Source organism: Podarcis muralis, chromosome 6, assembly GCF_964188315.1.
Source record: "Podarcis muralis chromosome 6, rPodMur119.hap1.1, whole genome shotgun sequence".
NCBI lineage: Eukaryota > Metazoa > Chordata > Lepidosauria > Squamata > Lacertidae > Podarcis > Podarcis muralis.
The window spans coordinates 21900152-21926124 of record NC_135660.1 but is presented as its reverse complement, the minus strand read 5'-3'; the positions used below and the strand labels follow the sequence as shown (position 1 = coordinate 21926124).

The window sequence follows — 25973 nt, the reverse complement described above, 5'->3', positions numbered from 1 at the left end:
CTTCTCTTTTACATTAGGGCAATGTATGTGCTTATATCAGCGGTTCCCAAAGAGGGCTGACGACCAGATTTTGAAAAGCTGGCATTGCTGGACCAAGTTCATCAATGTTGTTGAATTAATTAAACTCAATACTTTTCATTGGAATAAATATGCACCGTGGGTGGCACTGTGGGTTAAACCACAGAGCCTAGGACTTGCCGATCAGAAGGTCAGCGGTTCGAATCCCTGCGAGGGAGTGAGCTCCCGTTGCTCGGTCCCTGCTCCTGCCAACCTAGCAGTTTGAAAGCACGTCAAAGTGCAAGTAGATAAATAGGTACCGCTCCGGCGGGAAGGTAAATGGCGTTTCCGTGCACTGCTCTGGTTTGCCAGACGCGGCTTAGTCATGCTGGCCACATGACCTGGAAGCTGTACGCCGGCTCCCTCGGCCAATAAAGTGAGATGAACGCCGCAACCCCAGAGTCTGTTAGAGTCTGTAGTTTGTTAAGGTTTAGGGAATTGTAACTGGGGTGGGTTTAAACTACAGGGCCCAGAATTCTTTGAGAGAAAGAACAGGCTTTGAATAGGCTTTAAAGATGCAGTGTGAAGAAACCTAAAGATGCAGGTGAGAGCTGGTGTAATGTAGTGGTTAGAACTATGCATGAGCAAGGTCTCAATGGTTAAAGCCTCGCCTCAGCACACATCTGCAACATGGAGGGAGCAATAGTCCTGGCTTACTTTGCTACATGCTGAGAAATAGGACTATCATTTGGTTAAATGAATTTTAGCTGATTGGTTTTAGTTCATTAGATTTATGGAGTAGAGAAATCAGTGTACTGTATTTCACATTAATGCTCCTATTCTATAAATATAAAAGGTAAAGGGACCCCTGACCGTTAAGTCCAGTCGCAGACGACTCTGGGGTTGTGGTGCTCATCTCGCTTTACTGGTTGAGGGAACCGACATTTGTCCGCAGACAGCGGTCATGTGGCCAGCATGACTAAGCTGCTTCTGGCGAACCAGCACACACAAACGCCGTTTACCTTCCCACCAGAGTAGTACCTATTTATCTACTTGCACTTTGACGTGCTTTCGAACTGCTAGGTTGGCAGGAGTTGGGACACAGCAACGGGAGCTCACTCAGTTGCAGGGATTCAAACTGCCGACCTTCTGATCGGCAAGCCCTAGGCTCTGTGGTTTAGACCACAGCGCCACCCGTGTCCCTCTAGAAAGATACTTTCTCTTAAATGAGTCGTCTTGATTTTGATGAAGTGAACTTCCAAGTAAGGATGCTTAGGATTTCAGCCTGGTTTTAAGTGCCAGGATAGCAGGGATGGACTCCAACACCTATTAGCCCTAGCCAGCTTGGCCAATGGCCTGAGATGTTGGGTGTTGTAGTTCAACAACATCCTGAAGGCCATAGTTCCCCATCACTGGAGCTCATGATTCAGTGATTTGCTACAATTTGTATGCAGAAAGTGCTTATCCTTGAAGTAACCCTGGGGTTCAGCAATGGGAGTGGGCAATTACTTACGGGGAGGCTTCTTCCGCCTCACCCCATTCTGGCCCCATTTGTGGAGGTTGCTTCTTCTACCGCAGTACTCACCAGTATGAACAACCTCTGGTGAATGTGGAGGATACAGCTTTTCTTTTAGTATTTTTCTTTTAGAGAAAGTCCTGCATGCGTTCATATTCTTCTTCTTTGCAGGTTTAATTTCCGGGGTTACCGCTGGGTCAAAGCCATGATACACGCCATAAACGTCATAAACAAGGATGAGGATCTTCTGCCAGGCATCAAGCTGGGTTACCAGATCTACGACACATGCTATACAATGTCCAAGACGGTCGAGAACTCCTTGGCTTTCCTCACTGGGCAGAATGAAACAACCCCTGTGTTCCGATGCAGCACCGGTGCTCCTCTAGCAGCAGTCGTTGGAGCTGGTGGATCGACTCTTTCCATTGCATCCTCAAGAATCCTTGGGCTTTACTATTTCCCTCAGGTATCATGAATCCTGGAAAGCAGGGGTGCAGAACCTCAGGCCCAGGGGCTGAATGCCTCCCTCTAGGCCTCTATATCTGGCACTTGGGACTCTCTCCAGGCCACACTCCCTGTCCCAGGCCACACCCACCACTAGCTTTGCTTCTTACCTTCCTTGCGTGTTTCTGCCTGGCTGGACTGTGTCCTTGAACTCTGGTCATGCTTCTTGCTTGTCTGATGGAGGACAGAGAGGGATGTGTGAGTGTGTAGAAACTAGCCTATTGTACCAAGGTAAAAATTGTATTTGTTGCTCTACTGACTGTGGCCTGTGGCCCTGCCCAACATGTGGCCCCTGGAAGGTTGTGCAGAAGGAAATGTGGCCCTCAGGGTGAAAACTGTTCTTTCCCGCCACTATAATGTTTACTGTAAAAAACCAACAGAAGGTCCTCTTCTTACATCAGAAGGACATGTTGTAGGGAAGGGGAAATTATGGCTTTCCAGGATTGCAATGCCCTTCAGCCACAGTAAGCATGGTTGATGGTAAGGGATGTTGGGAGTTTGAGTCCAACAACATCTGGAAGGCCACAATCTCCCAATCCTTCATATACAGAAAACATGGGCAGCAGAGCCAGGAATGGAGTCTTTATTCTCCAGAACAAACCACATTCCCTCTCTCTGGAAGTTTTGAAAGGTGTTATATGGAAAATAGCAATGTATTAGAACTGCCAGCGAGTCCTGCCTCTCCAGCTTCTTTACCTTGCCTTCCATTCTAGCTCATTGGTCCATTTCTCTAAATTGCCCATGGCTGAGCCTTGGCTTGAGGGTGAATGGGTTGGTCAGTTCTCAACCCATGTGGCAACAGTCTGCACGATGCATTCTGCATTCTGCAAGGAATGGGGTGGCAGATTTTTGCAATTCGACATCCTGAGCAAAGTCCATGCAAATACTATGAAATATAAAATCATAGAATCATAGAATCATAGAGTTGGAATAGACCACAAGGGCCTTCGAGTCAAACCCCCTGCCAAGCAGGAAACACCATCAGAGCACTCCTGACATATGGTTGTCAAGCCTCTGCTTAAAGACCTCCAAAGAAGGAGACTCCACCACACTCCTTGGCAGCAAATTCCACTGTCGAACAGCTCTTACTGTCAGGAAGTTCTTCCTAATGTTTAGGTGGAATCTTCTTTCTTGTAGTTTGGATCCATTGCTCCGTGTCCGCTTCTCTGGAGCAGCAGAAAACAACCTTTCTCCCCCTCTATAGGACATCCTTTTATATATTTGAACATGGCTATCATATCACCCCTTAACCTCCTCTTCTCCAGGCTAAACATCCCCAGCTCCCTTAGCCGTTCCTCATAAGGCATCGTTTCCAGGCCTTTGACCATTTTGGTTGCCCTCCTCTGGGACACGTTCCAGTTTGTCAGTGTCCTTCTTGAACTGTGGTGCCCAGAACTGGACACAGTACTCCAGGTGAGGTCTGACCAGAGCAGAATACAGTGGCACTATTACTTCCCTTGATCTAGATGCTATACTCCTATTGATGCAGCCCAGAATTACATTGGCTTTTTTAGCTGCCATGTCACACTGTTGGCTCATGTCAAGTTTGTGGTCAACCAAGACTCCTAGATCCTTTTCACATGTACTGCTCTCAAGCCAGGTGTCACCCATCTTGTATTTGTGCCTCTCATTTTTTTTGCCCAAGTGCAATACTTTACATTTCTCCCTGTTAAAGTTCATCTTGTTTGTTTTGGCCCAGTTCTCTAATCTGTCAAGGTCGTTTTGAAGTGTGATCCTGTCCTCTGGGGTGTTAGCCACCCCTCCCAGTTTGGTGTCATCTGCAAATTTGATCAGGATGCCCTTGAGTCCATCATCCGGTACATTCTGAGCTTGAGTTACAAAAATCATGACTACTAAACAAACAAGTACAGAGGAGCAAGTCTCATCCCTCTACAAAAGAGTACAAGTAATGCTTTCTTCTTTTGAGTTCTAATTTGCTTTGCTATTATGAACTGTTTTGTGGAAAAATCTCTTTTGCAGGCCTGCCTGAGCTGTGGCCCACTTGACCTTCCTGCAACTGTTGTATCATTTTCCTTCACATTTTCTTCTTTTTTTGCATTTCTTATACATGCCCTTCTTAAATCTCAGCTCATCTGTAAGCTCTTTTTGCAGCCACATTGGTTTCTTTAGATGCCTCCCACGTCAATTTCTTGTTGGAACCATCTGTATTTGTGCCTTCAGTAGAAAGTTTAAGAAAATCCCATCCATCTTGGACTCCCCTCTCTTTGAGTATTTCTGACCATGGAATCTCACCCAGTATTTCCTTAAGCTTTTTGAAACCAGTCTTCTTAAAGTCTAGAGTGCATGTGTGACTACACTCATCTTTCCCTTGCCTGTGTACAATGAAACCCAGGAGGACATGATCACTTCCTCCCAAGGTTCCCAGTACTTTCACTTTGTCGATCAGTTCCTCCCTGTTGGTGAGAACTAGACCCAAGATAGATGATCCTCTTGTTGCTCCTTCCACTTTCTGGGATATGAAATTGTCAGTGAGGCAATGGAGGAATTTGTTGGACCTTACATTCTTGGCAGAGTTTGTTTCAATAGATATTGGAGTAGTTGAAGTCTCCCATAAATAGTATATCTCTCCTTTTGAAGATTTGGTAGTCTGCCCTAGGAAGGCATCATCCAAGTCTTCACTCTGGCTTGGAGGTCTGTATTAGACACCCACAGTAAGTTCACTGTTGTTTATCTCTCCTACAATTTTTGCCCATATACTCTCAATCTGCTTTCCAAGCTCCAGGTCATGAATCTCTTCATAAATGGACACATCCTTTAAATATAATACTCCTCCTCTCTTCCTGTTTTGTCTATTCCTTTTGAACAGGTTATACCCCTCAATTTCTACATTACAATCATGAGTCTCATCCTACCAGGTTTTAGTAATGTCTGTTAAGTCAGATTTGCCATCCTGTATTAAGAATAAAATTCTACTTGCTTGTTTCCCATACTCTGTGCATTAGTATTGGGACAATTGAAACCATGAGTCATTCCCTTGAGCTGCTTCCCTTCTTGTAGTTTCTTGCCCTTTAGAAGGTGTATATAGCACCACCTCAGTTTCCTGTGCATCAAAGCTATTACCACCCCCCGTACCAGGAGTTCCCCTGTCGTCTGTAATTGTGAACATAAAGTTAGAAAATATTAGTTTCAGGGATCAAAGTCAGGTTGGAGCATTGGTGAAAAATCTCATAAGGAGGGACAAGGCCAACTTTTGGAAGTAGGACCTGGTTAAGATAATTCTGGAGGCAGCGTCGATTACAGGCAAGGATCTGAATCAAAGTGTCTGTCTAAAGGAAGCTAGATGGCATCCTGACAGATCCTAGCAAAATCAGGATCTTCTTCTGTCCATACCCCTTCCTTTCAACAAGAACCAGCTACTTGAAGTGTGGGATTATTTCCCATCACCCTGCTGTTTCTTTCGCCCTTCTTTGGCTCAAGCAGTCTGTCTTCCCAGTGCCCTCCTAGACTTGGATAATACATGTATGTTAGTTTCCCTCACCCCTGCCCGCCTCTTACTGACCTTTCTGCTGCTCCTTCAGTTCCTGGTCCTTAGTCACTTGGTGATAGGAAGAGAACACTATTTGTCCATTTAGATCAGTGTTGTCTACTCTGACTGGCAATGATACTCCAGGGTCTAAGGCAGAGGTATTTCCCATAATCTGCTACCTGATGTCCTTTGAACTGGAGATGACATGAACTGCACTTGACATGTCTTGCATGCAAATCACATTCTACTAATGAACTGTAGTCCCTCCTGTTAGCCTCCATTGCTCTCAGTCAACAGAGGTGTCCAGTAGTAGCAAACGGCTGAGAGAAAACAGTAGCGCACGGGACAGCAACATTTGCCTCAACCTTGCTTGTTTTTCTCTCTTTTTCTTTTAGGTTGGCTACGCCTCCTCTTCTTTACTTCTCACTGATAAGTACCAGTTCCCTACCTATCTTCGCACTATTCCAAGCGACGCTGTACAGTCTAAGGGAATGGCAGACTTAGTTCACCATTTTGGCTGGAGATGGATAGGCACAATAGCAGCTGACGACGATTATGGCAAATACGGCGTCAAAGCTTTTAAAGAAAAAGTGGAGAACACCTATACCTGTATTGCTTTCTCAGAAACAATCCCCAAAATTTACTCCAGGGAAAAGCTAAAAAAAGTTGTCGAAGCTATAAAAAACAGCACTGCTACGGTAATTGTGGTCTACTCATCTGATATTGACTTCCATCCTTTACTGGAAGAGATGATGGTTAGCAACATCAGTAGTAAAACCTGGATAGCAAGTGAAGCATGGGTCACATCAGCCTTAATCGCTAGGCCTGAATATTTTCCCCTCCTTGGTGGGGCTATTGGTTTTGGTGTACGAAAGGGTGACATACCAGGCCTCAAAGAATTTCTTCTCGACGTACGTCCAGGTGAAGATCCTGAGGATGACATGGCAATTGAATTTTGGCAGTCTGCGTTCAACTGCACTTGGCCGAATGCCAACATATCATATAACACAGACAACAGAAAAAATGTAACTGGCCATGAGAACAGAGTCAATTTTGCTTCAGATGTTTTGTGCACAGGAAAGGAGAATCTTGCAGAACTTAACAATACCTACCTGGATGTTTCAGAACTTAGGATAACTTATAATGTCTACAAGGCTGTATATGCTGTTGCTTATGGCCTTGAGCAATTACGCACCTGTGAACCAGGACACGGACCATTTTCATCTGACCCTGACTGTACCAAGATAGATGAGTTTGAGCCCTGGCAGGTAGGCACCAATTTATTAATTTATTTCAGACATATAACAACAACATACATATACATAATAACATAATTCATCCTAACCCAGAAGCTGGTGTTTAAGCAATACATACAAAAGAACAATCAAATAACATAAGTTATTATTCCCAGACTACAATTTATACAGAAGCTGATAAACAGTTTAAGTTAACCAAATTTTTTTATAATGTAGGGGCATTTATGTATATGTTTTTAGCCATATACATAATAAAGCTGTGCCATTCAACCCCCAAGTACAGTGGTACCTCAGGTTAGAGATGCTTCAGGTTACAGACACTTCAGGTTACAGACTCCGCTAACCCAGAAATAGTACCTCAGGTTAAGAATTTGCTGCAGGATGAAAACAGAAATTGTGCAGCAGCAGCGCAGCGGCAGCGGGAGGCCCCATTAGCTAAAGTGGTGCTTCAGGTTAAGAACAGTTTCAGGTTAAGAACGGACCTCCAGAACAAATTAAGTTCTTAACCCGAGGTACCACTGCAGTATTCATGCTTCAGGCCTTGTGCAATTTTTATTTTATTGTTTAATTTTCCCACAAGTGCTATTTGCCATACTTTGTTGTACCAATTTGTCCATGAAACACCCCCTTAAATTCTTCTATAGTAGTTTGTATATATTTTTTAAGTCCTTGTGAAAAATCACTAGCGTTTTAGTGTGACTTTCCCCTAATATACACATTTATGCAAAGCAATTTTTGCAAATGTAAATTTAAGAGAAGCATTCTAATGCACACTGTACTCTACAGTATACATTTTTGTACACATATTACTTGGCTGGAGAACTACATTGTGAAATTCATAGAAATGCAAATTTCAAAAGAGGGCTGTGTTTCAGTTTGGGTACTGTTTCAGAAAGTGCAAATTAGGTAGGTTCACTTTTAATTGTAAACTGAACTGAATATATCCCTCATCTCTACATACATACATACATGCATACATACAGTGGTACCTCTGGTTACGAACTTAATTCGTTCCGGAGGTCCGTTCTTAACCTGAAACTGTTCTTAACCTGAAGCACCACTTTAGTTAATGGGGCCTCCTGCTGCCGCACAATTTTTGTTCTCATCCTGAGGTAAAGTTCTTAACCCGAGGTACTACTTCCGGAGTCTGTAACCCGAAGTGTTTGTAACCTGAGGTACCACTGTACAAACACACAAACACAATCAAATGCACAAAGCCATTTCCCATGAAAACAAAGCGTGGTCTTTAGAACGGACCCCAGAATCCTTTGCAGGCATTTGTCGGCTAATAAATCTCATACATTTCTACAAAGACAAGAGGTGGCATTAAAAGGTTTGTGCAAACCAAACCTAATAAGAACACAGAAAGCAAGCGAGTAATATTGCCTGGGACACAGAAGATGTCATTCATAGATTAAGGACTGTATTCAAGGAAGGTGTCCCATTTGCACAATGACTTAATGGCTCAGCAACAAACAAGGGCGAAGACTTGCCCCCCCATTGCGGGGGCATGTCTCATGGCAGGTCACGTGACGTGTCCCGCCCCTATCTAGTGGGCTGGGTCACAGGGACATCCTGCCACTGTGATGCTGGTGCTTGTGTGCTGGGTGGGGAATGCAAAGCAACGAGCTGGGCTCTGGGCTCAGCTTCCTCTTGCCTGTGTGACATTAGCCGGAAGGTGGAGGTGGAGCAGGGCTGCTGGGCTCCACATTCTGCCTCCTCCCCCCCCATGCAATATCAGTGGGGTGGAGGAGTGGGACCACAGGATTTTGGGGGAGCCTAGCTCCCTCCTTGAAAAGTGGGAGGGGGCCCTGAAGACCCCTAAGCCCCACCACCTGGTGCACCTGGTAAAAAAAGTTTCCCCTACCACTTCCCTCCACCTCCCAAATCTGTTCTGGGGCTTGCCTGAACCTTCTGGAGCAGATTGGAGGGGGTGCATGGAGAAAGGAGAGGGAAGGGAAACCCCATTTTGCAAACAAATCTCCTTGTGCAAATGGGGCGACTTCCTTTGATAGAACACCTAAGTTTGCCTGTGTATTGAAAGTCCTTTAATAATAATAATAATAATAATAATAATAATAATAATAATAAAGTTATTTATATCCTGCCCTCCCCAGCCGAAGCCGGGCTCAGAGCGGCTAACAACAATAAAAGTAACACAGCATTCTAAAATCAATTCATTCTAAAATCAATTCAAAATCAAATTAATGGCAACCATTGGGCTAGAGTTCTGTGAGGATTACCAAAGGAGGGGGTCAGACTGTGCCTTGGCCAAAGGCCTGGTGAAACAGCTCTGTCTTGCAGGCCCTGTTATAAACAGAAGAGCCTAAAAAAATCAGATCAGAAGGACACAAAAGCACATCTTTGGCATTTCCAAAAGCTGGGGCAATCGCTGAAAAAGCCCCATAGGGAAGGAACCTGGATCAGGATTCTCAAAGATGACCTTACCATATGGGGAAAGGTGCTTTCTGTCAGTCTTTGGTCATGGAGGAGGTTTAAAACAGGAACCTCAGTGCTGAAATGGCCACCAATAATAATAATATAATAATTTATTATTTATACCCCTCCCATCTGGCTGAGTTTCCCCAGCCACTCTGGGCGGCTTCCAATCAAGTGTTAAAAACAATACAGCGTTAAATATTAAAAACTTCCCAGCAGGGCTGCCTTCAGATGTCTTTTAAAGAGAAGATAGCTGCTTATTTCCTTCACATCTGAAGGGAGGGCGTTCCACATGGTGGGCGCCACTACCGAGAAGGCCCTCTGTCTGGTTCCCTGTAACCTCACTTCTTGCGATGAGGGAACCGCCAGAAGGCCCTCGGTGCTGGATCTCAGTGTCTGGGCTGAACAATGGGTATGGAGACGCTCCTTCAGGTATACAGGACCATGTGCTGCCCTGCCCTAGCTTAATCTCCTAATGCGTTTTCAAGAGCAGCTCCCGTGGAGTGCCTCCACAGTAGCTAAGCCTTGAGGTTGCAAATAGTTAACGAGCTATTTATAGAGGGACGTAGCCAACAAACTTGATGCAATGGGGGGGAAATGCCAGCTTTCTGTTCAACAGTAGCAACAGAACCAGGTGGATGTGCTGGCGCATCTCTGCTCTGGCAGGACAGGTCATCCTGAAAAACAGTTGACTCACATACTCTCGAAGCCAAATACAGACAGAAAACATTTAGTCAATGTTCTGCAAATATCCAAGAACAGAGAGGATCTCTTGAGAGTGTGCGGCATCACAGTGCACATATGGGGTGGGGCACTTCAATAACCTGACCCGAAGCCAGGGATGAAAAACAGATACCTTCCTGATTTTTGCATTTATTTACTGAAATCCCCAGCAGTTCATGCGAGCAGGGTTGTGGCTAGGCATGATGGGAGCTATTGTCCAGAAACTTCTTCTTTTTGGGGGGTGGGCGTGGGGAGAGGGATGGTCACAGGTTCCCCACTTTTATCCTAAACCTTTCAAAACAGTAGGTAAAGGTAAAGGGACCCCTGACCATTAGGTCCAGTCACGGACGACTCTGGGGTTGCGGCGCTCATCTCGCTTTATTGGCCAGCATGACTAAGCCTCTTCTGAAGAACCAGAGCAGAGCACGGAAACACTGTTTTACCTTCCCGCCGGAGCGGTACCTATTTATCTACTTGCACTTTGACGTGCTTTTGAACTGCTAGGTTGGCAGGAACAGGGACTGAGCAACGGGAGCTCATCCCATCACGGGGGATTGGAACCGCTGACCTTCTGATCAGCAAGTCCTAGGCTCTGTGGTTTAACCCACAGCGCCACCCGCATCCCTTTCAAAACAGTAGAAGTTAGTACTATTATTTGATACTGAGCCTGGGAATGAATTGGTAACCACAGGGCCACTGATTCGAACCCTACTCGCCTGCCCATCCCACAGGTACACATATCCAAGAATTCTGGCTGGATTTTACAGAAGCGGAAGTGTTCAGCCCCTGTAAAGGGCAGCCCCTTGCTCAGAGTATTACAGTCATCCAGTCTGCATGTAGGTTTGACACATCCTTACTTTTGTCTCCTGATTTGTAGCTAATGTACTACATGAAGAATAGAATGACATTTTCGGTTCTTGGAGAGGACGTACACATAGATGATAAGGGAGATGTGTATACTTCATATGACATTCTAAACTGGCAAAAAGGTGAGAATGGCGAAGTTGCCTTTGTGCCTGTTGGAACATTTAACATGACGTCGGAAACCGATATGGAATTTCATATCCAGAACGACTCAATATTTTGGAATAATCCAGCAGGAGCAGTAAGTGAATTGCATTTTCTATGCCTTCCTCTAGTTCAGTCATTTCCAAAATGGGTGGTGCCACCCCCTGGGGGTGTGGAATTACCTGGGAGGGGGGCTGCTAAGAAGCAAGTGGGTGGCAGGGGGAAAGCTGGTATCAGTGAATTAAGTTCATCACTTTGGTTGAATTAATTAATTGGATTTCAAATATGTTAAATGTGAAATTAACTGTTACTGTTTTGAATTTTAATGTGTTATCTTCTTTATTGGGTCATACAAATCACTATTCTGAATAATGCTTTTTATGGAGTAGGGGGCACTGGGAATGACCTTATGGAACCAAGAAGGTGGTGGGCCATAAAAGTTTGTGGACCACTGTTCTAGTTTAACCATCCATGCTACTACAACTCACACAAATTTCACAGGAATAATAATAATAATAATTTATTATTTGTACCCCACCCATCTGGGCACCCCACCCAGCCACTCTGGGCACCTCCCAACAGAATAGTAAAAACACAATGTAGCACCAAACATTAAAAACTTCCCTAAACAGGGCTGCCTTTGGATGTCTTCCAAAAGTCAGATAGTTGTTTATTCCCTTGACCATACTATTCTTATATGTATGGTTCCATACAGTAGTTTATAGACTTTTCACATCTTCAGTGGTTTTCTCATATTTCCTTCTAAGATTGACAACCCCAATGGACATAAATAATAATAATAATAATAATAATAATAATAATAATAATAATAATAATAATTAATAATAATAATTAATAATAATAAATAATAATAATAATAATAATAATAATAATAATAATAATAATATCTTTATTGTCATTGCCCCCTTCGGGGACAACAAAATTACTTGACTGCTCCATAAAAACACTAACTAAACAATACAGTATAATACAGCAAGGGAGATTAGATGACTTTCAAAGTCCGGGCTTCCCATTCAGGGCCGAGATCGCTCTGGAGAAGAAGCTGTTCTTAAGACGGCTCGTTCTTGTCTTCATCGTCCTGTATCTCCGTCCCGACGGCAAGAGCTCGAAGAGACAGTGACCAGGATGCGATGGATCTTTTACTATGTCCGGTGCCTTCCTATGGCACCTTGTGGCATAAATCTGTTCTAAGGTGGAGAGTGGGCAGCAATAAATAAAGTGAATTTCAGAAGAATTTATATGATTTCCCTTGAGAGTCCATGTGGCAACTGGTGGGATTTCCACCTGTCTCTTTTTGTTTGTTTGTTTGTTTGTCTGTCTGTTTGTAAAGTTTGTTTGTTATAATCAATCTGGCTGTTTGTAGCAACCCTAATTTTAAAACAAGTCTAACAATTGCTCTTTGAGGAACAAGAATAAAAGGGGCTCAATCCTACCTAGTACGCACAATATTGGGTTTGGATCCAGGCTCACATCCCATGCTAGCCATGGGGCTCATTTTCACTGCTGTTGCTGGAAATCCAGAGCCCAGCACTGCCCGTGCCCTTTGCATGATAGCCAAAGTTGCATGTGCAACAGGGCCTGACAGCTGGAAGTCCGTGAGCAGATTGTGTGAGATTGTGTGGTTGCCTCTGAGTTTCCTCCTCCAGGGGGCAAATAGCAGCTGGGGCCAGGTTGTTCATTCGGAAAACAGCCTGGGAAGAAGGGCAAACACCAGCATGCCATCACTGTCCCAGTGTGATTCTCTCTCTCCCCCCCCCCCCCCTGCTGCTATTTCAATTAAAAACAACTGCAGTAAATTCACCGACAGATCTTCCATCACCAGTGTCACATCTATCTGTGTCCCTTGATAAAACACACTTCATTCTACTCTCAGGACTCTTCACACGCCCTTTCCTTCTAGATTAACACCACAATGCTATAGATTCTGGCTCCTGTTTTCAAACCACAAGTGAGGAAGTGTCATGTTAGGGCTTGTTCTTGTGGCATCTGCAGCAACAAGGAGCCTGCAATGACTTGTTATCTCGCCCTGGAAGATTCTGGCTATAAAAGTCCCATAATATCTCCGATGGAGACATAATGCCCTCTTTCCACACCTCCTTTGAATAGACTTTTCAAGCAAACACACACACACATTTTGTTGGACGTACCATAGCTCAGTGTTAGAGCACTTGCTTTGCATGATGAAGGTGTCAGGTTCAAGCCCTGGTTTTGGTGTTGGCAATGCTGCCAGTGTGAACAAAACTCTCTCCCCCCATATATATATATATATATATATATATATATATATATATATATATGAATTTGTATGTTACATCACAAAATTAAAAAGAAAATATGCCACCCACCTGTTAACAAAAATACATTATATAAAAAGCAAAATGTTACTATGAAATAAATGTTACATATACAGTGGTACCTCGGGTTAAGTACTTAATTCTTTCCGGAGGTCCGTTCTTAACCTGAAACTGTTCTTAACCTGAAGCACCACTTTAGCTAATGGGGCCTCCTGCTGCCGCCGTGCCGCCAGAGCACGATTTCTGTTCTCAACCTGAAGCAAAGTTCTTAACCTGAAGCACTATTTCTGGGTTAGCGGAGTTTGCAACCTGAAGCGAATGTAACCTGAAGCGTATGTAACCCGAGGTACCACTGTACATAAAATAAGGTTCTTCCATCCTTTAAGACTTCCGTCTCTCTCAGCGTGGGTCCCTCATTTTCTCAACACCTGCATTTGTTATAACAATTAACTTAAGATATGTTGTCTGTTTTCTTTATACCATATTATATTGCAAGAGTGAGTCAAAGCATGTTAAAGGTTTCATATGGGAACAATGTTCTATTAAGTTTACAGTTGTACCTCAGTTTACGAACTTAATCCATTCCGGAAGTCCATTCTTAAACCAATACCGTTCTTAAACCAAGGCGTGCTTTCTCTAATGAGACCTCCTGCTGCCGGTGCCCTTCCACCATTCGGATTCCATTCTTAGACCGAGGTAAAGTTCTCAAACCGGGACACTACTTCTGGTTTTGCAGAGTTCTTAAACCATTCGTAAACAGGACTGTTCTCAAACCGAGGTACCACTGTGCTCTGTAATTATCCCATTCTTAACTGAACTGGTGTGTTGTTTGGTTCCGAATTCTCCCTGTCAATTTTGCGAGTTCTGCATATACAAACGTTTTCACCTGCCATTCTTCTTTTTGCCAGTGTGGACAAAACTGAGTTTAGCTGGGCCAATGGTTTGACTAAGTATTAGGGTTGCCATATTTTGAAGAGCAAGAAAGGGAACACGTTTGCCAACTTCCACTTTTAACTATGGATCGCTTTGACGGCTCCAATTTTAAATACCGCTACCATATGTAGGTTATAGAAGCTGTTATATATTCTAGTAGCAATGTTCTAAACGTTCAACAACAACAACAACAACAACAACAACATAATAATAATAATAATACATATTGCTCCCTCACTTGCCACATGAAAGTATTTGGGCTCATGTTCACATCTTTGTGAATGTAAGTATGCTCACAATTTTGTGAACAGAACAATTTATTAAACTGTTTAACATGTACGGGACTCTATTGAAGGGCAGGGGGATGTTAACTCTTGCCCTCCCAGACTCCTCGTCCAAGATCTTGTAGCTGAGCCAGTGTCCTTTTAGTTCAGCCACAAGAGACGGGATTTATACAGTGTGTAACTAGTTAAGATGCTGCTCTGTCGTGATTCTCTGCTGTAGACTAGCTTAGCTGGGTGCCTTAGATCTGAGACCAATGCACTAGAATATTTTTCTTGGGCTACTGTAAAACAAAAAACAACCCCCCCCTGTCATTTTGCCAAATTTAAAAAATCCACCCGGACAGAAATTTTTATCCTGGAAAGGAGGACATGCCTGTTGGAATTCTGCCCGGTCAGAGGAATGTGCCATAGCGTAGGCACCGGCAGATATTCCTGTCGACCTCCCCGCGTCTCCCTCTGCTGATAAGCAGGCGAGGTCCCGGCGATTCTTCTCAGATGTGTGAGAGGAACACACCGTTCTTCCTCTCTCCCCTTTGGTGTCCCCCAGGGAGGGGAAAGAAGCAGACAGAAAACTATTCACATCCTTTATTTCTGCCTCTCATATCAGTACAGAGAAACATGTCTGCACTCGACAACAGCAAGAAGAAACTCCACCCAAGTACATCCAGTACTGGTCATATGATACACACACACACTGAGCTAACATCCGGTGCTCAGTACGGAATGGACTGCCCCTTTGTTTCCATGGCAACAGTCACAAACATCCTGTCTGGCTTTCCAGCCACAAGCAGCTGACTGAGCTGCTAGAGCCTTTGCTCGCTGCAGCATTGGTGCTTTATGGTAACATACTCCCCCTAAAGTATCAATGCCTGCTGCGAGCAAAGTTTCAGTTCCACCCTTGGAACTACCCGCCACTGGTTTAACCAATGTACCTCTCTGGTTGTGTGACTTCGCATTACCTTGGTTAACAACTCTCTGTTGTGCCTTTGTCTCTGACTCAGACACAGCTTCAATCTGTCCTTGATCGTTTACAACAGCAACATATGCTAGGTTAGCAAACTCTTTTGAATACCTCTTGGGTGGTACACCCTTTGTTGCTCTCTCAGACCTACGTAAGAGTTGCTTCTCTTCTCTGCTTTCTGGTTCAGCTTCTGAACTCTCTGGAGAACCAGTACTAAGCTTAATCAGTGGTTCATCCTTCTCTTCTGAGGGTCTAGTCATTATTTGAGATTTCCTCTCAATGACTGTGACAACTGAGCTGTCTGAGCTATCGCTGTCATCATCAGTACTACTGAACTCAATAAGATCAAACTCATCATCATCATCAAAACCAGAATCATCTGTGGGAAAAGTGTGAACAATCACTCTCTCCTGTTCAGGAGCACTCTCTAGAAATTTTGTGAGAATCACCTGACCAGATTCAGACAAAATTACTCTATAGAGACCTTTTTCATAACCCACAAAAATGCCTCTGGCATTCTTTATCCCACTTGGAGCTTCTGTTCTCACATGAGACCCGAAAACCTTAAAATAGGCAACAGAAGGTTTTCTATTAAACAGCTTCTCAAAAGGAGAACATCCCAACTCTGTTGAGACTTTTCTCAACCACACATGAAGATAGGACGCTAGCGACTCGGCCCAATATTCATGTGGTAAATGTGAACTAAGCAATTGCGCATGCATGCCTTTCTGCAATTCTTTGTTCACTTTTACACAGACACATTTCTTCCATGCTTCTTCGGAACTAGCAAGTTTGTGTCTTATCCCTTTTCCATCCAGGAACTTCCGAAACTTCTGTAACAGAAAAACTGGCTTGTCATCTGTGAAAAGACAATCAATGTTAGCATCATGCATACTTTTAACCTTGTCACAAAACTCCTGAAACTTTTCTAAAGTTTCCTACGGTTTCTTCATCATATAAACCCAAGAATAATTAGTGTAACAATCAACACACAAAAGGTAATATTTTGCACCACCCCTAGATTGTTCTAAAGGACCAATCACATCAGCATACACCCGCTGAAACGCTCTGTCGACCTTCTTAGCCACCATCTTGGTGTCCTTGTTGGTCAGATCTGCAAGAGAAATTTCGTTAGAATCAAAAGAATTACATTTCATGTAATCACTTTGATCAAAAGTCAACAAATACAGTCCATCTTTCTCTTTGGCAGTAAGAAACAGTTCTCCATCTTTGTAGATCTTGCATCTTTTAGCATCATAGTACAGTTTTAGCCCTTTCTTTGCAATCTGCGAAGCACTCAGCAGACTATATCTCAGTTCTGGAACCAGGTAAACATCGCTTATAGTCAAGTTCAGACTCTCAAGATACACAGTCCCAATTCCGGTCGCTTCCAGCTCTTGACCGTTGGCTTGTTTCACAGTGAAGCTTTGCTTCTTCAACGTCGAAAACAGTTGTCTGTGTGGGCAGAGATGCTTCGTTGCACCCGTATCGATTATGAATGCGTTCCCAACATCTGGCGTGGTTCCTTTCGCCATCATTGCCTTTGCAGGTTTCACCTGGCACTTGGTACGGCTTTTGCTTGACACCTCAGGCTTTGTAGAGCTGTTCTTGGCTCCTTTCGACTGTCGCAGCTTCCTACAGTTCCGTTGTAGATGCCCAGTCTGTCCACAATTGTAGCATCGGACAGCACTCAATGCTACAGCATGCTCTCCAGTAGCATCAGCAGTGGGAAGATTTGAACTCTGTTCTTGCCTCCCCCTGTCCTTCACTTCCAGTGCAGCAAGTCTGTCGTGTTCATTCTGGACCACCGCACAGACCCTCTCCGCGGTTAACTGCGCCGCCGGTAGCGAACCAAGCTGACTGGCAACGGATTTGTAAGTCCGATTCAGGCTGTTTATCACCATGAAGCAAAACACTTCCTCCTGTAGACGGAAATTGCGTTCCACCATCTGTTGACGCAGATATTTCATTTCCGTCAGGTGCGCTTGAACATCTCCATCAGGCGCTAATCTCAGATTGGTCAACTTCTCAAAATACAGCAACGCTGAAGAACCTGCATCTCTCTGATGTGTCCTTCTCAGCGTGTCCCAAACCTCTTTCGCATTTTCTAAATGCTGAATATGCACCAATTGGGAATCTGAGACACACAGAATTATAGCAGTTCTGGCCTTCACATTCTGTGACTCCCAAGCACGCGTTGGTGCTGCAGGAATGGGGTTCTCAATCACCTCAAACAGTCTCTGATTCTGCAACAGGGCCTTCATCTTTACAGACCAAGATGAATAATTGTCATTGATCAGGAGGGGTGGAGAAGGCAAGCCTCCCCCCTTCTTAGCATCCATTTTGAGTCCTTGCATTGACTCTGAAACACAAGCCTCTAAAATCCAATAGCTGGCTTGTTTACACTCTTGACACCTGGCAGTTCTGACTCTGGCTGCGTTGGAAAGTCCCTTCCAGCAGTTCGTGAGGACCTAGTCATAACAAAACTTTGTTTTCGCCTCTCTGAGGCATAGACTGACTGTCCAGCCCTCTCGATTAACTTTCCAGTCCTCCTTCACTGAAGGACGTTGCTTAGCAACAGCGCATATCTTTCCTCGGACAGGAAACCACAAGAATGCCTGGAATGCAGGCCTCTTCTAAGTTGGAGCTGCTTTCCCACACACGCTCTCCGTGAAGCAGAGAATGAATCTGCATTCACACTTTAAGCCCTTAAAAGTCTCATACCTTGGGCATCGGCTTGGCTTCTTCTTGTCAGCTTCTGGCTGCAGAGGATCAGCCTCTCACAACAGGCTTCCATGGAGCAGAGGAGGATTCACCAGCCTCTCATCCAGATGTCCGATGAATCGTAACCATCCGAAGGCTGCCACTGTTGGAATTCTGCCCGGTCAGAGGAATGTGCCATAGCGTAGGCACCGGCAGATATTCCTGTCGACCTCCCCGCGTCTCCCTCTGCTGATAAGCAGGCGAGGTCCCGGCGATTCTTCTCAGATGTGTGAGAGGAACACACCGTTCTTCCTCTCTCCCCTTTGGTGTCCCCCAGGGAGGGGAAAGAAGCAGACAGAAAACTATTCACATCCTTTATTTCTGCCTCTCATATCAGTACAGAGAAACATGTCTGCACTCGACAACAGCAAGAAGAAACTCCACCCAAGTACATCCAGTACTGGTCATATGATACACACACACACTGAGCTAACATCCGGTGCTCAGTACGGAATGGACTGCCCCTTTGTTTCCATGGCAACAGTCACAAACATCCTGTCTGGCTTTCCAGCCACAAGCAGCTGACTGAGCTGCTAGAGCCTTTGCTTGCTGCAGCATTGGTGCTTTATGGTAACATAGCCCTGAAAAAAGAGGACATATGGCAACCCCAGTCAACATAAAGCAGATTTCTATATTTCCCAATCCAAACTGCCTTGCAGAACTTGACTGTGCACATATATTGCATATATTACTACTTATCATACTTAGCTGCTGCTCTAAAGTCTTGCAGATAGCAGGGGAAGTGGTAAGGGGTGACCCACGGGCCCGAGCCATGAATCTACTGCACCCTTCCTTTATTACTATTACTATTATTATTATTAATATTATTATTATTATTGCTCACAAGACAACTGGGCTCGCTGCAAGGTGCAATGCCAATGAGACCACACAACTACCCACCATTTAAATTTGTTCAATGGTACCAATATGTATTAGGGATGTGGGTGGTGCTGTGTTCTAAACCACCGAGCCTAGGACTTGCCGATCAGAAGGTCGGCGGTTCGAATCCGTGCAATGAGGTGAGCTCCCATTGTTTGGTCCCAGCTCCTGCCCACCTAGCAGTTCAAAAGCACATCAAAGTGCAAGTAGATAAATAGGTACCACTCTGGCGGGAAGGTAAACGGCGTTTCTGTGCACTGCTCTAGTTCGCCAGAAGCGGCTTAGTCATGCTGGCCACATGACCTGGAAGCTGTCTGCAGACAAACACCGGCTCCCTCAGCCTATAGAGCGAGATGAGCACCACAACCCCAGAGTTGTGGACGACTGGACCCAATGGTCAGGGGTACCTTTACCTTTACTGATATGTATTAATTGGCATGCGCTTTTGTCTCATGGACCTGTGTCCCAGGTCCAAAAGATGCCTAGCAATGTTCCTGGTTGAGAATCTCCTTGAGAGCTACCTAACAAGGCTCTCATTCAGGTGCATTGCTAGGCACCTAATGAACACATGGATGTGATTGTAGCTGAGTAAAAATGGCCTCCCAAGTTCTCCACCATTTTTGTATCCTGAGGGATTCTCCAAGGGCAGGAGAAATCCCCCAACAGTTTGTTGAGGGTGTCCATTAGCAATGGCACCAGCATGACTTCTCATTTCCTCCCTCCCCCCACCGTCAAAGATTTCAGCATTAGCAGCAACTGTTGTGGGCAGCCTGCCATTTTGTATCTCCACGAAAGGCCTAGCATCATTCCAAGTCACTGAGGAGGGGGAAATATAACAGCCACAATAGTCACCTCCTTGTTGCATGGCAAAAACAGATACATAGGAGAAATAACAGGTCTTTTCTGTGCCTTTCAGCGTCCACGCTCCACATGCAATCTGAACTGCCAACCTGGTTATCGGAAGGGGATCCTGCAAGGAAAGCCCTCATGCTGTTATGATTGTATAAGGTGTGCCGAAGGACAGATCAGTAATACAACAGGTATGGATGCCTATCAGCATTTTAGCCAATGGGGGAAAAGAGGACATTTGTCTAGACCCAGGATGGGGAACCTGAGACCTTCTAGATGTCAATGGACCACCACCATCCCTCAGCATTGGCCATGCTGGCTGGGGCTGGTGGAAGCTGAAGTCTAACAGCTTTTTTGGGGGGGTGGCTCCCCATCCTTGGCGTAGACTCTAGAGAGCTGAAAATTAACTCAAGTCCAAGTCTTGCATTGGCTCAAACTGGAATCCTATATTCCACTACAGTTGTAGTTTCTCTTTCCTTCCTTTTTCTTCTGAGGCTTCATTGCAATAGGGAGGAAGAGAGTATGAGCTGAAGATTGAATAGGACAGATTGAGAGGACAGTGAATAAAGGAAGTTTGTCACTTGGCAAGAGAATATCTGAGGTCTAATTCTCATTGGCCTTTTTTGTACTCGAGTACTGAATGTCTTGGGGACGCGGGTGGCGCTGTGGGTAAAAGCCTCAGCACCTAGGGCTTGCCGATCGAAAGGTCGGCGGTTCGAATCCCCGTGGCGGGGTGCGCTCCCGCTGCTCGGTCCCAGCGCCTGCCAACCTAGCAGTTCGAAAGCACCCCCAGGTGCAAGTAGATAAATAGGGACCGCTTTATAGCGGGAAGGTAAACAGCGTTCCGTGTGCGGCTCTGGCTCGCCAGAGCAATGATGTCACGCTGGCCACGTGACCCGGAGTGTCTCCGGACAGCGCTGGCCCCCGGCCTCTAGAGTGAGATGGGCGCACAACCCTAGAGTCTGTCAAGACTGGCCCGTACGGGCAGGGGTACCTTTACCTTACTGAATGTCTGCACGAGCACTATTCAGGCACTAGCACCAACAGCTGCAAAGTGTGCATTCACACCTTTCAGTACTGTGTGCTTTAATTACATGGAAACTCTGAGCTGAAGAAATGGAAAGGATCAATCATGGGGGGAGGACTTCTAAGTAGACAATAGAGCTCTTTCTTTTGGATTTCTTTTTGGGGACACACACACACACACTTAATGTTTTAAATTATTTCCCCCCTTATACTTTGATCTTTTTTTTATAGCGGACACTTTATATCAAAATTTTGCCTGAAAGGTGGCGAGGGCCATGGCTGGCACCACAAAGTTGATGGTGATGGCATTATGCTTTTCTTTAAAATACAGTTATACTTGCTTAAAGAAATAAATTGGGTTGTTGCACAGTTAAGGAAATCCTGGAAAACGAATCAAAGGTGCTTTTGTCAATTGACTGAATGAATTGCATCTGCTAGAATGTGTATATTGGAGTGGGGGAAGAAACAATAGTTCTGAAGAGGGGAAATCCTTGGGTGAGATCCAACTGTCGTAATCGGATTGGACCCCTTCAAACAAATGGTCTCAAGTTCATTGATTTAAGTGGGCTTACTCTGTGTATGCCTAAAACACCCCTGGTGTTTTTGATGGTGCACACATTTGCTGCAAGAGGGAATGCTTCCTTAAAGACAGTACTCGACGCAGGTAGTTTCTCTATGTTCTTGGATATAGGCTGACTTCTGAGTATATATGTATAAAGGTAAAGGTAAAGGTACCCCTGCCCGTACGGGCCAGTCTTGACAGACTCTAGGGTTGTGCGCCCATCTCACTCAAGAGGCCGGGGGCCAGCGCTGTCCGGAGACACTTCCGGGTCACGTGGCCAGCGTGACATCGCTGCTCTGGCGAGCCAGAGCCACACACGGAAACGCCGTTTACCTTCCCGCCAGTAAGCGGTTCCTATTTATCTACTTGCACCCGGGGGTGCTTTCGAACTGCTAGGTTGGCAGGCGCTGGGACCGAACAACGGGAGCGCACCCCGCCGCGGGGATTCGAACCGCCGACCTTTCGATCGGCAAGCCCGATATGTTCTATATATGTATAGAACCGCACTATTAGGTTCTATATATGTATAGAACCGCACTATTAATGTTATAGGTCAACCTTTCTCAAACTTGGGTCCCCAGACATTGTTGAACTATAACTCCCATCTTCCCTAGCCAGCAGGACTGGTGGTCATGGATGATGAGAGTTGTAGTCCAACAACGTGTGGGGAAACCAAGGTTGAGAATGGCTGCTATAGTTCTAGATATTAAACTACTGCAGGGCACCTTAGAACCACATATATTAAAATACACCATAGCTGAGTGGGGACTTGAAGTAGGGCCTCCCCTCTCCTAAGATGGCACTCTAACCACTATGTCACTCTGGGTCCCATGTGCCCTCAGTTTGAATCTTTCCGGTCCTATAGCTGTTGAGTTTGTTTTTAGGGCTGCTGAGCGATCTTGTCATCAGTCAATGGAGGCTGAATGGAGGGTGAATGGGGCCCCTCTTGCAACCTCAGCCTGTCCTCAGCCTGTACCCACCTGCCTGCCTTGCTGCTTACAACTAGTTAAGGGGTGGCTTTGCTTGCGATTGCCCATATCTCCTGGTTGCCTCGTCTTCCACTCTACAGCAGTGGCTAGTGCTCATTAGAACTGGTAATCAGTCACTTATTGGATTTCAGTTTGCTGCTCATGACCACAGGTTCCTAGCGAATGTCACACAGTAGATCCTGGTTATCCTAATAGTCTTTGACTATGACCCACCCTTAACTTCTGTCTAACCTGGAAGGCTATCCTCTAATTTGCAACGTGTGAAAAACTCTCTGGGGTTGCTTAGCAGTGAGAAAAATGCATCCTGTGTTCATGGGTACATTTTAAACCATTCAGGACAAAAATCAGAAGGCACATTTTACCTTTTACACACACTCACCTTTCTGTGTTCTCCATCCAGACAAGGAAAAAAGGCACCAGAATCATAGAGTTGGAAGGGACCCTGAGGATCATCTGGTCCAACCCCCTGCAATGCAGGAATATGCAGTTGTCCCACACAGGGATCAAACCTGCAACCTTGGCATTATCAGCACCACGCTCTAACCAACTGAGCTATCCAGGCATTAGTAGAGGGCACATTCCACTCAGGCTTAGGGTGTGAAGCAGAGGCAGAGAGGGGGGTGGCCTGGGAGAATTCCAAGAGCCAGATAGAGAGAGAGGCTTGAGGCTCCCCTATGGCCTTTTTTTTAACAATTAGTTTTGGGTTTCTTTCTTCTCCAGATGCAAGGGAATGCACAGGCTGCGAGGAAGATTACTGGTCCAACGACGAGAGAAATAAATGTGTGCTTAAGGAGGTGGAGTACTTGGCTTACGAAGATGCTTTAGGGATAACACTGATTGTGCTGTCTGTGTTTGGGGCTCTTGTCGTCCTGTCAGTGACTGGCGTATATATCAAGTTTAGGAACACAGCTCTCGTGAAAGCCAACGACCGGGAGCTGAGCTTCCTCATTCAGTTTTCTCTTGTCGGAACCTTGATGACTTCTATCCTCTTCATTGGTAAGCCAGAAGACTGGTCCTGCATGTCCCGGCAGGTGACCTTAGCCTTGGGTTTTTCCGTCTGCCTGTCTTGCGTCCTGGGAAAGACAGTGACGCTCTGCCTGACACAGCTGGCCATGAACTCAAAGGTTGCTGAGAAAGCACGGATGTTGGTGAAGCCGATTTGCCAAAAGATCATTGTCCTCAACTCTGTCCTTACCCAAGTGGGCATCGTCTGTGCCTACCTGATACTGAATCCTCCTCGCATGTACAAGAACACCCAGTTCTCCATCACAAAAATCATTTACGAATGCAACGAAGGCTCCATCCTGTACTTGTGTGTCATGTTTGGCTTTGACGTCTTCCTCGCTATCCTGAGCTTCCTCACGGCCTTTGTGGCTCGCAAGCTGCCCAATAACTTTAACGAAGCCAAGTTCGTCACCTTCGGGATGTTGGTCTTCTTCATCGTATGGATATCGTTTGTGCCCGCTTATTTAAGCACACGAGGGAAGTTCAAAGTGGCCGTGGAGATCTTCGCCATCCTGGCTTCCAGCTTTGGTTTGCTGGGGTGCATATTCGTGCCGAAATGTTACATTATCTTGCTGAAACCTTTAAGAAACACAGAAGAAATCGTAGGCGGAAGAGCGGCCACCAACGACAAGAGCGCACCACCAACTTCTGCCTCGTGCACCAGTGAAGTTAACAACACTACTGTCTCTACGGTTCTTGAAGATTAGAACTTTTAAAGCTTTTGCCTGTCACCACTTCCACTAGTTTATTTGCACACGTTTTCCCATCTCTATGCTGAGAGAAAGAAGATGCCTTACCAAAGTCCCCCCCCCCCTTCTGCTTGTTGGGGAATAATAGCACAAATAAAGCATAGCTGATTGCTTGCTGAGAAAATAACAGGAGGAGCTTTGTATTTTCACAACGACATATAATAGCTTGGATCCAACCCTCTGCAAGCAGAAAGAAATTTCTGCTCACACAAGGGAAGGGGCCACAGGTGCTCAACCCCACCAGTGGCTGCAGCCTCCCCAGCTACGTAGTTCAGGAGGGTTCCTTCTCTCCAGAGAGGCTTTCTGGTGTGTGAGTTTATGGAGAAGGCAGCAGGAAGGAGAAGATGGGAAGACTCATGGTTCCTAGGATCCAGCCCCTACGATTCCACCTATAATAGGCCAGCCATTCAAAACTATGCAATCAGTGACTTTTCCATGTAAAAACCAACCCTCTCAGCATAGGATCAACTAACTGCATGAGAGTGCCTCTGATATTTTCCAATAAATCAAATTATTTACAACTTGCTTCATGCTATTTTATGGTTATGGGGAGGCGATCTAATTAGTGCGGAACAAAGTGGCATGATTGTTTCTCACGACCTAGGAACTATGGCGTTTTAATACAGCCTAAAATTGCTTTAGTATAGAGGTAGCCAACATGGTGTCCTCCAGATGTTATGGACTACAGCTCCCATCATTCCTGCCCAGTGGCCATGCTGGTTGGGACTGATGGGAGTTGTAGTCCAAAACTTCTGGAAGGTACCAAGTTGGCCACGATTGCATTAGCTATCCATGTACTATCACAGAGCTGCTGCTCTTCCCGAAGATGCACAAACTATAGGAAAGGAACATAGCTCAGCAGAAGAGCATCTGTCTTGCATGCAGAAGGTCCTAAATTCAATCCCTGGCATCTCAGGTAGGACTGGGAAAGAGACTCTGGTCTGAAGCCCTGGAGAGCCACTGCCAGTCCGTGTGGACAGAACTGAGCTAGATAGTATTAGAAATTTCAGCTCCGGTCGTCTGAGCTGATATGGCTCATCTTCCTTTGAGCCCAGCAGAGCATTGAAACAACAAAGTCTACAATGGAAGGATGAGATAGTATGGTGTTACATTGCTATGCTTTATTACTAAGCTATGCAGAGAGCAAAGAAATATACATCTTCTCTCTATGAGAAGCAGAGAGCAACTGAACAAAGAAACAAAAGAACAAAGGAAACAGGAAACCAGGAAACGTCCCATCCCGTCTCCCTTTCCCGTGAGAATCCAACAGTATCTGGACTGTGGAATGTAAACAGTCCTGTGACTGCAAGCAGCTGCTCAGTGAGGAAACAGAAACTAACAGATAGACCAATGGTCTGACTCGGTATAAGGCAGCTTCCTATGTTCCTAATTAGTCAGGTAAATTGGTTGCCATGCTCACCAAATGCATGGGCTTCCAGTATGAGCAGGCCAAGAAATTTGTGCTTGTTGCAGCTGGCCCCTTGCTGACTAAAGAAAATGGGCTTGTAGAAGAATTCCCCCAAAACTGATTGTGCAAAATGACTTATCGTTCAAGATGCATTTTAGAAAATATGGGGATAAATGTCCTGCTCTAAAAAGAGAGAGGGTTTTGGCAGAGCCACAGAGCCACCCTCCTAAGGCCAGTGGCGCTGCTGCTTACCTGGGTTCAACTAAGCTGGGATGGCAGTGGGCTCAGGACCCCACGGCTGCAACACTGGGTGTGCTGCTGCC

The 25973-nt window shown here is 45.3% G+C and overlaps 1 protein-coding gene and 1 non-coding gene across 2 annotated transcripts in view; one reads left to right on the top strand and one right to left on the bottom strand.

The window, feature by feature from the left end:
- The window catches only part of LOC114597909 (vomeronasal type-2 receptor 1-like), a 33347-nt gene extending 8533 nt beyond the window's left edge, over nt 1-24814 (top strand). The window contains exons 2-6 of the mRNA XM_028731360.2: nt 1685-1976; nt 5897-6769; nt 10797-11024; nt 19979-20102; nt 23209-24814. Coding sequence (XP_028587193.2) covers nt 1685-1976; nt 5897-6769; nt 10797-11024; nt 19979-20102; nt 23209-24200 — 2509 coding nt within the window. The 3' untranslated portion in view covers nt 24201-24814. The remainder of the gene's footprint in view (nt 1-1684; nt 1977-5896; nt 6770-10796; nt 11025-19978; nt 20103-23208) is intronic.
- On the bottom strand, nt 22977-23050 carry TRNAI-GAU (transfer RNA isoleucine (anticodon GAU)). Its single transcript has one exon. It is a non-coding gene; the product is annotated as a tRNA-Ile (tRNA).
- Nucleotides 24815-25973: the final 1159 nt, after the last annotated feature.